General features: G+C 36.7%; 2 protein-coding genes across 2 annotated transcripts; one reads left to right on the top strand and one right to left on the bottom strand.

The window, feature by feature from the left end:
- Positions 1–356: 356 nt before the first annotated feature.
- Ttc26 (tetratricopeptide repeat domain 26) lies at positions 357–8,780 on the bottom strand. Its single transcript, XM_090104854.1, has 12 exons — positions 8,658–8,780; positions 8,202–8,385; positions 7,973–8,028; positions 7,723–7,898; positions 7,586–7,645; positions 7,177–7,323; positions 6,906–7,029; positions 6,516–6,695; positions 5,959–6,156; positions 1,253–1,408; positions 1,057–1,163; positions 357–722 (listed from the first exon to the last, which is right to left on the bottom strand). Exons 1-12 carry the CDS (start codon positions 8,748–8,750, stop codon positions 518–520), a joined length of 1,686 nt encoding a protein of 561 aa, XP_089960980.1. The 5' UTR covers positions 8,751–8,780; the 3' UTR covers positions 357–517.
- A 379-nt stretch (positions 8,781–9,159) lies between these two features.
- l(2)41Ab (lethal (2) 41Ab) lies at positions 9,160–16,410 on the top strand. The gene is made up of 19 exons (XM_090104459.1): positions 9,160–9,442; positions 9,788–9,903; positions 10,144–10,282; positions 10,366–10,452; positions 10,589–10,721; positions 10,913–11,070; positions 11,464–11,577; positions 11,797–11,927; positions 12,067–12,209; positions 12,291–12,391; positions 12,467–12,649; positions 12,774–13,019; positions 13,261–13,429; positions 13,747–13,955; positions 14,304–14,423; positions 14,510–14,605; positions 14,834–15,034; positions 15,468–15,626; positions 15,924–16,410. The coding sequence occupies exons 1-19, from the start codon at positions 9,284–9,286 to the stop codon at positions 16,242–16,244; spliced, it is 2,985 nt and encodes a 994-aa protein (XP_089960585.1). The 5' UTR covers positions 9,160–9,283; the 3' UTR covers positions 16,245–16,410.
- Positions 16,411–16,490: the final 80 nt, after the last annotated feature.

Genomic DNA, 16,490 nt, shown 5'->3' with positions numbered 1-16,490 from the left:
GTAGGTAAGATCGGATCGACGATTTTCGCCACAAAATACACCTTTTCTGCTGAATCACCTGTGTACACGTCCCATCTGGTCGCTGGCCGGCCGCAGAGTGAAGAGAGGGGCAGAACAAAATGGCGGATCTAGTAGTGTTGGTAGCAGTAGAGAATATTGCCTAGTTTGCGAGTTATTCCATGCATCCGATCTTATGTCACATCCGATCTTAGGCGACCCAACCTTATACAATAGTTTTTAAGCCGACTATATCCCACAATTACATCAACACAACACACTACTACTTTCTTCCTTCTCTACTCTTTTCCTTCTCTTTAATTTTTACACCCTATTTTTATTGGTCGTAAGTTTTTAATTTTTACACCCTATAACGTTTTTTTATTGGTTTTAAGTTGTTACCAATTTGCACAGCTCCTCAAAGCTTTCTACTTCATTTCTCTTTGAGCAAATTTATCTCGATCTCACATCTTCCATCTCCCTTCACTTCTCTTTTCATCCAATTATCTGTGGTTACACATTAAACAGCGATCCGATTCATCTGCGCCCACTTGGCAATAGGTCTCACAATGTGGTCAGCGCGCGGGTGAGCTCGCGGACCCCGCAACAACGCGAGCGCGTCACGCAGGTCCGCCGCCGCGTTGGTGCGGTCGGCGGCCGCGGCCTGCGCGCACCCGCACACCGCGCCGCGTAACCCCTCCCACATTTCGGGACCACCGTCTAATCTAGAAAGCAGTATTTATTAATACTGACGAAACTCGCAGACGAAAATAAAATAGAAAGTATAACACATATAATCTATTATGTTATTTTGACATCGAATTATGAAAATTGGACACCCCAGGGGCCAGATATTGCCCAGACACAATCTTAAGATAAGAAGAAATAACATAAAAAAGTATACGTAAGAAGGTTAAGCAGATCTAGAGAATAATAGGAATTCGTTTGAACAAAACTGTTGATATTAATTTATGGCCAAGTGTTAGTTTTGCAAAAAAATGTAAAATATATGAGTTAACAAAAAAAGGGCTAGATATACATGGCAAAGGGATGGAATACCTGTCGAGCATGTGGAACGCTTTAGCGGCAACGAGAAACTGCCCCATTCTATAACTGTCATTCGCTACCAGTTGTAACAAAGCGAAACTGTCCGGTGTGCCTGCCGACTGAAACACAATATCATTATATAAAAAAACAGTTAAAATTATTTAAATTAAATTGGTTTATATTTTCAATTTATAATAATTTGAAATACCTTTACACAAATTTCCCAAGCCAGGTGTGCCTCCTTATTCATAACGTGACACCGACACAGGCAGGCGAGGTACGTGAACGAGCTGCGAATGTTCTCGTCCTGAATTTGGAGCAAACATTCTTCTGCTTCGCGATAAAATCCCGTTCCAACTTTTGCCTAAGTAATTTATACATTTCGTTAATTATTTACTTAATTAGGCATAAGGTAAACGCAGGTATTAACGACCCCTCTAAGGCAATTTCAAAATCAACCATATTTTTTAAGTATACTGGTTCTGCTAAAGATTTATAGTTTAATTTTATATGCTAGTGTTATGTATAAAAAATGTTTTTATTGAAGCAAATACATTCTAATAAAGGATTATCTTGTAAAAAATAATTTACAATGTGACTTAGTCGATTGTTGCAATTACCGACCCATAAAAACGGCTGTGAAGCTATTAACGATTTTTATGCAGCTATTCCCGATCGTATATGTGAGAGGAGGCCTTTTTCCAGCAATGGAATGTGTAGAAGCTAGTGATGATGATGATTGCCGATCTTAATAAAATGAAATAAAAATGCAAATATATTCGTATTTTTTTATTATAGTTATTTTTAATAAAACAAATGAGTACTTCTTAGTAATGAACTAAATAATTATATAAACTTTAAAATTAATCAACATAATACAACATAATATATATATAGGTACATATTATATTAAATTAAGGATTTCAAACTCTAGGATATTTATTTCCTTATGCTATTTGATTAATTGCTTCGGCGAGTTGTGTTTTACTGTATACTTTTCGCCGCTTTTGTGGCTCCATATTTCTGGAAAAAAATATAATTAGTATATGTTTTATGTTAATTTAACCATGAAGAAGCATTTATTAATGGGCACATATTATGTCATAAAAGTAGTAAAAATATATTTGCACGCTCAACTACGAGCAGAATGTTTAAGGATCAATATTATCTATATCTACAAACATCCTTATTCTACATTCTGCAAATAAAGCAATTTGAATTTGAATTTGTAGATTAGAAACTAAACAATCTATATTTGATCGGTAATAGCTTCCTATAGTTGCTATTGCCGACCCACATGGGTCGGTAATAAAGTATGTAAGTATAAACCTAAATTGTATTACCGACCCATAAAAAAAATAGTTATTTTAATTCATTTGACCATCAGACTATAAAATAGATTATAATTGATTAATGTCATACAAAATATGAACAAATGCATATTGTTTAAACAAAAAAACAATGATTTACTACTGTAACTATTCGATACCGATCATCGAAAAATATCATAACTTTGTATAAATTGACAACGCTAAAAAATAAACACTAGACAAAAAAGTTTAGTCGCTAATACATTTTTATGAAGACTCATAGCTTAGATTTAAACTGGTCCATAAAACTACTTGTGTTAGTGTGATACAATAACATAAAAGAAATTTAAAACAAGAAGTTACGTTGCTGCCATTGCCGACTTATGGGTCGTTGATACCTGCCACGACTTAAACTGGTGAAGCTAACACCGTCCCATTTTTATTTGAAGTTTTATCGTTTCAAATTACTTTTTATTAATAAAATGTTGTAAGAAATGAAAAGTTGACACTTAAATGCATTGACATTTAGTAATATAAATTAAAGTATAGATGTCATTTGTTTGTAAATGTCTTAAAAAGATAAATCACAGTACTTACCCGAAGGAACAACGGAACAGTACGAAACGTCCTGCGTCCACGCTACCCCGCAGCAACTTACGTATTTTAACTCTTTTTTGCACAGTTATTCACACTAACGTAAAAGTATACGATGCTCAAGTAATACATTCGTGTATAACTTTGCCTACCGATAGCTAGAATAGTTCTGGAAACGTTTAAATTTCGAATTACTTTTATAGGTCGGTAATACCTTCAGATTTTCGATGGGTCGTTGATAGCTGCGTTTACCGAGTCAAAAAGTTTCTAATGTTCAGAAATGTTTTACAATTTAATAATTTACAACATAATAAAATTTTGGGCTAAACTGTACATTATAGGGCGTGGAGTTGAGAGTCGTAATTTTTTTTGTGGTTAGCTATTGTCCTATGGAACCTAAATCTGAAATTTCACAGCGCGAAAACTTTTCGTTTTTGAGTCACGAATTTTTGAAAATCGGAAAATTTTACTCCATTTTATCTTTGAAACGCGAACTTACTGTTATGACAGTGTCAAATTGACCTACAGCGATTGTCAAACGCGTTTCATTTCAGGTAAAACATTTCTATCTAACAAAAAAAATATTATAATTTAAATTTTATTTATGAAATTTGTATATTTTTTAACAACAACATTAAAAATAATTATTATTAAGTATAGTTTTTGTAAAATAGATTAAATAAAATAAAATTATTAATATTCGCAATTTATAATTTAACAAAAATATTAATCGAAGTGTCTAGTAGTCCGCTAAACGGATGAATAAAATAAATTAGTCGTCCGATTACCGGATGAATAAAATAATTTAATCGTCCGATTATTCGGATTACTAGATAACCTTTTAACACTAAAGCTAGTTGGGTTGGACTAAAGCAAAGGGGGCGCAGGACTTTTGATGGAGTTGGTGTCATTTTAACACCTATTTATTATTGTTTTATCGTAAAGATAACGCTAATATAAGCATGTTTTATAGGAACAACTTTTCTCTAAAATCAAAAATGGCGGAGATATTCACCCTCAATTCATTAGGTTAGGTTTAGGTTAGGTTAGCCTTTAGGTTAGGTTAGGTTAGGTTAGGTTAGGTTTCTTAAAAAAAAACTACACAGAAATAGGAGCCCCGCGAAGCGGGGCTCCGTCGACGCGCAAAAAAAAAATCAAGTTAGGTTAGGTTAGCCGTTAGGTTAGGTTAGGTTAGGTTTCTTAAAAAAAAAAACTACACAGAAATAGGAGCCCCACGAAGCGGGGCTCCGTCGACGCGCAAAAAAAAATCTAGTTTAGGTTAGGTTAGCCGTTAGGTTAGGTTAGGTTAGGTTTCTTTAAAAAAAAACTACACAGAAATAGGAGCCCCGCGAAGCGAGCCTCCGTCGACGCGCAAAAAAAAATCAAATACCTACGTGTGCCCTCCTCCCCCCACAAAAAACCTATAATACGTGCGGCAGTTCTCTAAAGAAACCCCGATAACCTAACTATATAGATAAATAGATGTTATCGGACGATTAAATTATTTTATTCATCCGGTAATCGGACGACTAATTTATTTTATTCATCCGTTTAGCGGACGACTAGCGCTGTCCAATATTAATTGTACGCTTTGTACCGTGGAACAAAACAATAACGACGTCATTTTCAGTTACCGTTCGTTTGCCACCTTTCAGTCGAGATCGTTTCGTGCGTACTCCTGTTAAGCCCTAAAACTGTACAAAACTAGTTATTAAACTTTTACTTTTAGCATACAAATAGGTAGCGAGGAGCGAAGCGACGAGCGTGTTAGGTTAACATTTGAACTGCCGCACGAGCCGAGCGAGCGAAGCGAGCGTGCCGCGGCAGCGGCCGGCGAGTGCCAGAAGCGACTTTAGGGCGATTCCCACTCAAACAAAAAAAAAAACTACAGGTCATACTAATGTCTATTACATTAAATCTGTCATATTTCAAATCAAAGAGCTAATGCAATATTACTAGTATTGAAAACTATTATTGTAAAGTAATAATTAATATTAATTGCTTCAGATCAATGTGGAACTGGAAAAAAATACCTAAAGCAAAGGGGGCGCAGGACTTAGAAAATTTTTGATGGAGTTGGTATCATTATAACACCTATTTATTATTGTTTTATCGTAAAGATTACGCTAATAAAAGCATGTAACTTTTCTCTAAACTTGATAATTACCAAGATACATGACGGATTGTAAAATGTAAATTTTTTCAATGATGGAATATTATGTATTCAATATTAAGCTGCGAAAGTCCGAATCTAGCTAAAAAACGTTACGCGAAAATAAGCATTGCATTATCATAAGACTTGCCACAGAACCGAAGCTGTCAACCCCGAATTCCACGTGGTCTTGTTTGCCCTACCCCTAGAGTGCATGTAAAAAGCCGGAGGCGCGGAGGGAGAGCAGCCCTCGCCCGCCGTGACAAAGCTCGGGAGCCGTGCGGAGCGGAGCGGCTGAGGCTGGTCGCCGAAGGCGACCAATAAGCTGAAGCTGCGAAGTGGAGTACGGGCGACCGTGCTTTGTCACGCAAGGGCGGAAGGGCTGCACTTCCCGTAGCGCCGGAGCTAAGACAGTGTCTGAGACAATATAAAAAAGACATGAGGAGATAGGGAAAGGGTTAGGTTAGGTTTTATCATCAATCTTTGAGGGCGAATATCTCGGCCATTTTTTATTTTAGAGAAAAAGTTTTTTTTTATAAAACATGCTTATTTTAGCGTTTTGAATAAAAATTATGTATTTTATGATTCCTATACAATTTTCACTTTAGATCAAAAATTTTCTAAGTCCTTACTTTGCGCCCCCTTTGCTTTAGGCGGACCAAAACTTAATTTGTAAATATCTCGAAAACTATTAATTTTCGCGCCCCCCCCTTTACAGGGGAAGTTCCTAGTACCCACCCCCCCTCTCTCCACCCCCCACTACCCCCAAATTCCACGCCCTATAATGTACAGTTTTACCAAATTTTGAAAGGTTTGTCACTTTTTAATATAGTTATAAATTGTAAAATCAGAAATCACCTGAGCATAGTTAAAGTTGAAAGTATCATCATTGACGAAGAAGCTCTTGATGGAGTTGAGATACACCAGCACCTCCTCAAACTGTCCCGCAAGGAAGTAGGAGGAGGCCATGCACTGGCGGCCCGGGATCGTGTCGCACTCAGAGACCGAGCTGCCTACTATGTGGAAACTTTGTTGAGCTAACTTCATTTGCTCCTCCTGGATTATTAATTGAAATTAATAAAAAAAAGTGCGTGTGTGCCGAGCACACGTGTCAGAAGTGAAACTTCTTTGGCCAGATGCAAAGATGCCTAAATCGTTGCCTCTCTCCACGACATGACGGTATTGCCATGACGGGACCTTGAAATTTTACACCCAACGAGCCTAAAGAAGTTTCACTTAAAAATGTTGTTTAGCAGTATGAATTTCTCAATAGAGATCACTAGGAATACCTTTAAATATGGTTTAGATCAGCAGTACCATTATGGTGCCACTTATAGATTATATTTTTATGGATGATATAACAAAGCATCTGCTGCACTGCCTGCACCTGTAAATTTACAGGTAATATAACTCACATCGCCAGTCTCATTGTACAGCCGCACGGCAACCACGCCGCGCAGTATGTAGTGCAGCGGCGAGGAGGGCTGCAGCGGCTCGAGCAGCGCGCGCGCCTCCAGCGGCTCGCGGTGCCGCAGCCGGTAGCCCGCCAGGTTCAGCCGCGCTTCGGGCACCACGTCCACCAGCTCGGGGAGTGTCTGACAATGTTTTAGGCGATTATCATTAATTTTATTATGATAAAGAACAAATTAAAATAAAGCGAAAGCTCAAACATAGGTTACGTTTTTATGTATTTTTTTCACTTGGGTATATTATTTAACAAATAAATCGCACACAATTAAATTTACTTGCATGCAACACGAGTGCTTCATTCATACATTCATATTCCGTAATTCGTCTATAGGTACCTTAAGTGCTCCTTCTCCGTTCCTAAATACAACTAAATTGTGTTTGACAAGATCTTGCCCAAACGTGTGCTGATCGGATGATATTTGTTTCAGCTCTGCTTCAGCGGACTTTCCATTGTATAATCTGAAAATTTTCATTTAATTTTACAACATTTACCATCTATCTTATTTACGCGTTGTATGAGATTATACTTTTGAATCAGGAAATTAGCAACTGAAATGAGAAGCCACAAGCTTATTATTAATCAAAATATGTGCTAAATCGGATAACCTGAACAAGTTGCAAGCTTTGAGGTTAGATGCGATAGTGGAAGTTGGATGCTGCGTTAGATACACTCCTAGAACCTCTTGAGAGACGTCGTAGTAGTCCAACTTATAATAGCATAACGCCACGTAAACATTTAACGCCATGTAATTACTGTAGAGTCAAACAACATTATTTATAGTCATTCGCACTTGATATATATTATGAAACAAATATTTTGCCAAATACGGAGTAGGTACTTGGCAAAAGATAGTTGGTAGGTACAGGCTACAGGTTAAATTTATTTGGAATCTATTTCGGAACTGTAATGATAAAAATATTGAGGAATTTTCAATAATAAAATGATAAGCTACTTTATATGAATCTGCTCTACATGGCAAAATACTTTTTTATCTTTACTCTAAGCCACAATTACCAAGAAATTTGTGGAAGAATCTTGACCCATTCCATATTGCCTTTTTCGTATCTTTTATAACTGAAAAAACGCAAAATAATAATCCCAATTTTAATTTCACCATTAACCATAAAAACAAAATTACTAATCAATTATACCGTCGATCCAAAAGTAGTTTTTTATAAACATCGATAGCCTCCTGGTAGTGCGCTCTCAGGTAGTGGACAGAGGCCAAGCTAAGCTGGTCTTCAGGAACATCACGTAGCGTGGCGTGTGCGCGCATGAGAGCTTCCTCGTCCCCTAGTTTGTGAGCCAAGTGGAATTCAAGACGGTTCTGAAATCGTTCCCAATATTTTGTATTGCGTGTTAATCTTATGTTAGAACAATTTGTGACAAATAGATATTTACCTTCAAAGCACATTTCGGCGCTTCTTTTACAGTTTCTTGTGACTCTTTATACATACCTGTAAAAAAATTTTTAACTTTTCTCATGCCATTTCCATGATTGAATTTTGATGTCGTAATTTGGGACCTATGTCATATACACATTCGCATGAATTATTCATTGCTCTACATTCTACAACACTATCTCGAACGTTGCCTTTCGAATCATTATTTTTATTTATATTGTAAATACCCAAGTAAAAGTAGCAAACAGCGATGTCCAATGCAATATTATCAGCTACGCGCGAGTCCAGATTCTCTCTATCCCGTATCTCCAAGTACTTGTCCAACGCGCGCCGGTACTCGCCCAGATGAAACCGGCACCACGCGATCCAGACTGGTACCCACACTTCTGTGTTGCCTTCATGCGCTAGAAACTGTGGGATACGTAGGTATTAATTTTAGAAAAATGGTTTAAAGTAGAAAAATAGACACATTAAATAAAAGCATACACATTTCGAAGGTTTACGTCGCAAACGTATCGATACTAAAATTATAACTTGAGTTATGAAAGTTGAAAAGCAAGTTGCGATATATCACTTAAACCTAACATAATATGTGATTTTGGTACTAGGTATATTCATCCGAAAATTTTATTTTCTTAACCGATTACGCAATAGGGTAATAGGATGTCCTAAATGAATCACACCTCGAGCATTGTGATAGCTCCACTGTAATCTCTCTTCATGAGAAAGTCTTCCAGTTCGGGAAAATGTTTTTTTGCAGAATCGCTTCTTCCCATTTTACCATCACTGGCAGGCTTTGCTCGGGATAAAATCTGTGGATTATTGGAATACTTGCCGTAGTTTACATAAAATTAAATTACTACATATTTCAAAATATTATAAATACAATTTACCATAATATTTTAGAGGAAGAGTACACTGGAGTAAATAGGAATAAGTTATTCCCATTAATTGTTTGTTTACGCGTTGCTGTTGCTATGGCAACTGCACAATTACCTCAGAGTAGGTTAATGCTACGGCGGGAAAAAAAAGTTTGAAATGATGTTGAAATGTAGGAATTTTTTATATAATTCAAGTTTATACCACTAATTTACATGATGCTATATGTATTTTTTTTAATTTAATAACAATTGATCTATAATTGAATAATTTTAATCCAAACATTTTTGGAACGATTTTCTGACTGATTTCCCATCATTTCCCATCCTCTTAGCAACATAACAATTGCATAGAAACCTTTGATTTTGTATCCATATTCTTCATACAAAGTGTACGAAATAGTAAAAAATATTTTATTTCCTCGCCAATAATGTCAGGTGAGGAGGAAAAGAAATGCCCTTGCACAGAGAGTCCTACTGAGAGCCAGGCATCTCTTCCCTTGTGTTTCTGCCCAAAGGATGAACACGATCTCGTCAAACATAATGAGCAATGCATATACTATAGAAATGAAACGCTTATATTTCCGCAGGTATGATGTAGGTAGTAGTAGCTTTAGTGTATTTAACTATATTTTTTTGATTGAGTTTGTTAAATTGCATTTCAATGTAGAGCCATAGCCACAGCTCATTACTTATTTCTCTCTGTGTTTTTGTGTACTATGTGTTATTGCAACTTTTATATCTTTATTTTTTGATACTTGACAACGATCTACTCAACATTTGATTTAACTAACCGTACTCTGAAATTCAAGCTCAAATCACTGGTCTTCATTTTCTCTCATTAATAAATAGCTCTAAATAACCATACGGCGAAAATATTTTTAGAACCCAATTTAAATAAACATTAACACTATCAATCAATTTGCATTCAACAGGAGACTGAAGGATGCCAGTGTGATTCCCCACCAGCCGAAGACGGTGAGTGCAGGTGCTGCCGCTGTCCCATCGATGAGTGCAAATGCAATAAAGCTGGGAGAGAAGTTTTTGACGAGTACGTGTATTAACTATACCTACTATATGCTGAGTGTAAATGGTTTAGTAAAGATCCTTTGGGCTTGTTAGGTTTAAAAAAAATAGAGTCTCTGTCTATTCTGTCCTAATTACATATTTCTAATGCACGATTTAACATTGTATTAAATCACAGGATCACAGAGACATTTTTTGGCAGTTTATTGATTCGTTGTTCAGAGAAAATATAAAAGTATTTTACTCTGATTTATATCGTTAACAGATGGCGCAGCAAACGTCCAATGGGTGCGATGCCAGCGGTACTCGAGTCTACTCATCCGTTGATGCAGCGCTTCCAACAAACCCTCAAGCAATTCTTGGAGAAAGAAAATGCTCTCGCCGAGGAGGAAATCTTAAATTTGGTATTACTTTCTAGAAAAGCAGATTTCTGTTTGTTAATTATGATACTAGTACTACAATATTAATTCATATAATTTATTTGTAGCGCGATGAGCTGAGACTGAGCAAACAAGGATATGAAAGGGATTTGGAAGCTATTTATCGAAGTGACCATGATACCAATGCGCAGAGAGTATGTATTTGTTTGTTAGCTTGTTTTGTTGGTAATCTATAATCTTTATGATGATTGCATATAAACGGTTGATAATAAAGCTCGAAAATAAAGTGCCAATATTCAGAACACAATAATTATTGCCTCTATTATACAGGTATTGATAGAAGAATATGAAACGACATTAGCCAAGAGCACGTCGGAGAGACAAGCCGCGGAGCAGCGCGCGCGGGACGCGAACGAGCAGTACCAGAAGGCTAAGGAGAAACTTGACCAAATGATTATGACTGGTAATTTATTTTGCTGGTAAAATGGATTATTTAAACTTGATTGAAATGTTGACTTGTAAATATGCTCGCAATGAATTTTTCTTTTAGCCTGGCGAATCTCTTGTAATCTTTTATAGAGTAACAATTAATAAGATACCTTTTTTATTCGTGTTTTTAATGGTTGTCTTACAAAAAGCTTTAATAACTATCAGAGCGTGAAGCAACAGAAGAATTGGAGGCGCTAACGAGCTTGTGTCGGCAGCTCGAAGCATGGCGCGAGGAGACCGAGTCCGATCTGACCGTGAGCCAGCGCATGTCGGACAAGATGCGCGCCGAGAAGCGGGCGCTCGCTGATGAGAAGCGGCAACTGGTACTGTGTTGTAGAGCCACTATATGCTAAATATTAGAAGTACTAACAAGAGGCATAGTGCGAGGAGACTACTGACTAAGACACCCACTTGAGTTTCTTGACAAAAACATCATGCTATATCGCAATTTTTTTAAAGTGAAACTTTTATTACATCGTCTCAAACTTTTTGGTCTGTGTAGCGCATGTCGCGTACGTATCGCGGCAGCCGACCGTCACGCGACATGCGCTACACAAAGCAGTGTTCGGAACCGTTCGAACAGTTTCACTTTTACCGTGGTTTCATAAAACCACACAACATTTTTTTTAAATATAGAAACGAAATTATATAGACTAGACTGATAAAGATTTGATGTACCGTAATATTTTAGTCAAATAAATTATTTTAATTCACAGGATATGATTATATACGGCTTGAGTAATGAAGTTTGGAAATTAGAATCAAAACTAGAAATGTTCCAAAAGCAACTGGAGGTGAAAAATAATGAAATGGAGAAAGTTAATGATAAGGTACGTCTTCACAATTTATACAAAGATCCTGTGCATCTTCCCGTTTTAGAAAATTATCACTTTGTAAAGAACATAGTTAATATTATTATCTTTATATCTTTATCCTAATTTGCTGTTTAATAAGAAGCAGCAGAAGATATAAAAATACCTACCTATAAAAGTAGTGTCAGGAAGTGTCAGGAAGATCTATTACACATTTTATTGCTATTATACGAATAGGTGACGGCATACTCAGCGGAGCTGGAAGATTTGGAATTGGACAAGAAGCGCCTCGTGAGCTTGTGGAATTCAGTACTGATCAACATTCAGCAGAGAGACAAGGTTTACGATTCCGTAAGAGACGATTACAGGTACGTGGCTTACAGCATACCTACTTATAAATAAAAAAAAAGAGAATTTTATGTATTTATTATTTATAACCTAAACCAAATTGAATATATTATAATCATCACATAAAATAACAGTGGCCAATACTTTACACGTTTATAGAGTCCTCCAAGAAAATTACCGCACGCTGTTAAACAATTTAGAGATAACTAAGAAAGTCACGATGGAAGAAATGAACAAAGGGAAGGAGCTTGCGATGAATAAAGATAAACTTGAGTATGATATTATGGGTGCCAAAAAACTTTGTAAGTATTTTTTCATTCATATACCTTTGAAATTGCTTTTGCTTTTGTTGTTTTTCCTGTATTTTCTTGATATTTTTTTAGACGAAACAGAAGAAACAAGGAGGGCTAATCTAGAAGCGCAAATTGCACAGCTTACTGAATCAATTGAGATGACACAACGAGATCAGGATATGATTAATTCGGTATGAATATTTCTTGTTTAGTTCGAGATACATTCAGAAAGATAAAATACATTCATAATAAAATTAAAATTTCAGGAAAATCAAACAATGAGAAACATTTTGAAAAGCACAGAGAAAGAGTACGATCATCGTATAGAACAAAAATTGAGATTAGAAAACGAAATACTGACCAACCTTCAAGAGTGTCTCTTAAACGACAAAGCTGTAGAGTCCATGGCCAATGGTATCAAGAAGATGAGGGAAATGTCTCGTAAACAGGTTACTTATCAATATATTAAAAAAGATAATAAGTAATAGGAAAAATGTTAAAATTTTCTGACCTGACTATTATCTAACTTTTTATTATTCTTTCGCCAAGCTTATTTTTGCCATTGTTTTTTAGGAGATAAACTTAATGGCCATGGAAAATAATCACGCAAAGATGATGCTCGACATTGAAGTGAATAGAAATAAGCAAGCCAAGAACAAGATAATTCTCGATGAAACGTTAGGTAAAGTGAGAGAGAGGGAGAAAGAAATCGAGCGTCTCCAAGAAAAGTACGATCAGAAATCGTTGGTCATTCTGAGGAAACAGCGAGAACTTGATATCATTGTGAAGAAGTATAATGCGCTTAAGGAAGTTTTTGATGTGAGTTTTGCACAAATAATCGAAATAAAATATGAAGTAATATCATGTGTATTGTGTGTGTTGTTATAAAGATATTGCGATTTTTTATCATTTTATTATTTTTATTTAAAATAACAAACACCAATGCAATGCAATGTTTGTACGTATCTTAAAAAAAATGATTTTCACTTTTTGTCTTGGTTTCCACCTAACTTTTAACATATTGTGTCAAATCAAATTCATAAACATGCTTGCAATTTAGTTGAAATCCCCGCAAGAGCGTCGCATCGAAGAGCTGGAGCAGCAGATCAAGACACTGCGGGAGCGCACCGAGAGCATGCAGCACGAGTGGCTGCGGCTGCAGGGCCACGTGGTCAAACTCACCTCGCAGCATCACAAGATTATATCGGATGTTAATCTTATTAATAAGCGTTAGTGGAACAATTTGTTATGTGTAAGAAGTGGTTTAGCACGTCAGTAAAAACGATTGTGTGAGCATTACGTTTAATAAAATAATTTATTTTTTATACCCTGTTTGATATGTTTAGAAGCTTTATTTATATACGTCAATCTAAATATATATCCATCAAAAAAAATAAAAATTTGGATTCTTTCCTATTATTCCCTATTTCTCTAAAATAGATAAATCTGTACATCCACAATACAACTGATGTATGAGAAATCTTCATTTACACAAAAAAATATTATATTTCCTGTTTTTCTCAACCACAAAACACATGCCAAGCAGAGATCCAAATCTGCGAGCAGAAAACAATGCGCATACAAGCGGAGTGCGAGCGCGTGGACGAGGAGCGGTCGCGCGTGGAGCGCACGCTGCGGGAGCTGCGCGGCCGGCTCGAGGTGCTCGAGCGCACGAGGAAGGACTCCACTGAGCGGAATGAGTACGCGCACAAGACGAACCTCGCTATTACACATGAGTACGCGGCTAGCTTGAAGGTGGGTTGGAGGAAAATGTTTCTGTGTCCAAGTATATTTAATTTGAATGTGAAATGTCACGTTAAAATACATAGCTGCAGTTACAATTGTTAGTGGCAAGCGACTATGTGTATTCCGCTAACCTATTCGATACATTTAATTTTCTAGTAGACCGTACGTAAAAAAGAGTTTGGTTTGGAAATACCAAATAAGTAATTTTAATTAAATATTATTTCGTCTTTTCTTTTGTTCTTTAGATTTTAAAGAAAATCCTATCCCGAAAACTGGAACTTCTGAATATTGTTGACTATGAAAGTCACGTTTAATACTTTCATAAATTTGAAACTCTCTAATAATATTTTTCTTAAGGATGCTGAAACGGAGATCATTCAACTGGAGGAGGATATTGAAGCAATGGAAAAAGAGAAGATCAATTTGACCCAAGATCTTGATCGGGTTCAAAGAGAGGCTCTAATATGGCAAAGAAAGGTAAGTACTGGTTGTAAAACATGATCGAAATAATAATACATGTTAAAATTAGTAAGCTCGATTTAATACTATATCTATTCTTTCAGGGTATTCTAGCCGTTGATCTTAAACGGAACATTCAAAACGCTAAATCAGCAGCCGGTGAAATTGGACAGATGAGAGCAGAGATACACCGTATGGAAGTGAGTGATGTAAAATAAATCATTGGAAGAATTGTTTCCTCCACGTTTTCAGATGTTACGTATAGTTTATTATAAGTATAGATACTTGAATTATTTACGACTATCATACTTCAACTAATAAATTACTTCCTAGAACAAAAGTTAAATTCCGACCCCTAAAAGTTTTGAATTTGTGTAATGCTAAGATCGAAGTGTGGTGCGATGCATGTTTGCAATATTATGTGTCAGGTGCGTCGCGAGCAGCTGCGCAAGACGAGCGAGAAGCTGGCAGAAGACCTGGCGCTGTACGTGACGCGGCGCGAGACGGTGATGGAAAAGAGCCGCGCGGCCGCCGCCGTGGAGCGCGCGCACGGCGCGGGGCACACCTCGCAGGCGGCCTACCACCACCGGCTGCGGCTCGTGCGTGCGGACGTGGCAAGGGTCACTAAGGTGAGCTTGAGATTGAGTAAACCCTGAATTTATATACCCCTGTACTGTATTACTAATGCCTTTAAATCCCGTACGTATGGAAACATTTTAATCAAATTAAACTTTCCGTTGGTGGAAACATTCACTGTATCTGTAATCCAGATCTGTAATTTCAAAATGTATATTTTTCTCATAATACTAATTTCTATTGATCGTAGTAGCATTTAATGTAAGATTGCCACTAGCGTTCTACGGTTAATTGCAAATTAGCTATACAAACAAAACCTCATTTGGCAAATCTATCGGCAACCCTATGGTTTCTTTTTTAGGTAGTTTAAACAATCAGTATACCTAGTCAGCTTTTTATAATAGTTATGCGTATTTAAGCTAAATAACATACAAAATCAATATCAAGACCTCTTTATCCACGTTTTGAATATAATCCTATTACCAGGATTTATCAGAAACAAAGCTGCGCTACGAATCGCTGCAGAACGAGCAGCTGCGGCTCGAGCGTGAGACGGCGGACACGAGCGCGCTCAACGCGCAGCTCGAGGAGCGCGTCGCCTCACTCATGCGGGACATACAGGAGGCGGAGCAGAATAAACAATGGGTGCGATATTACAATATCACATATTCTAAAACTTCTCGTTTGCGTACATTTTAGTTCCTATTTCTTACTAATTAAAAAAAAAATGCACTGCACAGACCGAATGCGTGCGTACGCATACGACGTATTTCGCTGTAATTCGGTGCTATTTGAAAGCTAAAAAACACTTCAATTCAAAATAATTTGTTATTACATTTTTTTTAAACTATTCATTTAATTCCATCTGTTGTTTTAATCTAACCTTTTGTTCATATTTGTTTGATCTACTATTGTAATAAAGCAATTTTTTTTCATTGACAGCTTCTAGAACGAGTGGTCCGCAGCCAGCGCTTGGGTTCCGAACTAGCTACGGCTATAAAGCGGCAATCGGTTCGTGTGAGGAAGCCTAGAGCAGTTGTCATTACAGAGTTCAACCAGGGACAAGCCCTGAACGATAAACTCAAACACATTGTTCGCACTTTGACTAACGAATATCCCTATTTGCAAGATAAACTGGATATGATTGCGAATACTTTGAATATACATTCTCCTAATGAGTCCCCGAGGTTGGTCGAAGATTGCACTTGTGAAGTAAAGGAGGAGGGCTTTGAAAATATAGCCGAAAAACCAGATGAGGAGTGATTTTAGATGATTTATTGTAATGTGTGAACTGTGTCATGTTTGCTTATATTATATGTACCTATACTGCCAGAGCAGTGCGACCGTACTCCGTAGAGTGAGAATGAGTGCAACTGAGTACTGTCTATGATCTTTTGGACTGAGTAATTTGTCTATGTTATTACATATTTATTGAAAAATATATTAATATTGGATAAAAATATCTCGTTTTATTTCATTGTTGGTTGTAGTGCTCTATCGTTTTTTTGT

This window comes from Colias eurytheme, chromosome 8, assembly GCF_061535395.1.
Source record: "Colias eurytheme isolate Ceu_HAF_F1 chromosome 8, ilColEury1 Martin Lab GWU primary, whole genome shotgun sequence".
Taxonomy (NCBI): Eukaryota; Metazoa; Arthropoda; class Insecta; order Lepidoptera; family Pieridae; genus Colias; species Colias eurytheme.
This window is presented reverse-complemented; position numbering and strand designations above follow the sequence as displayed.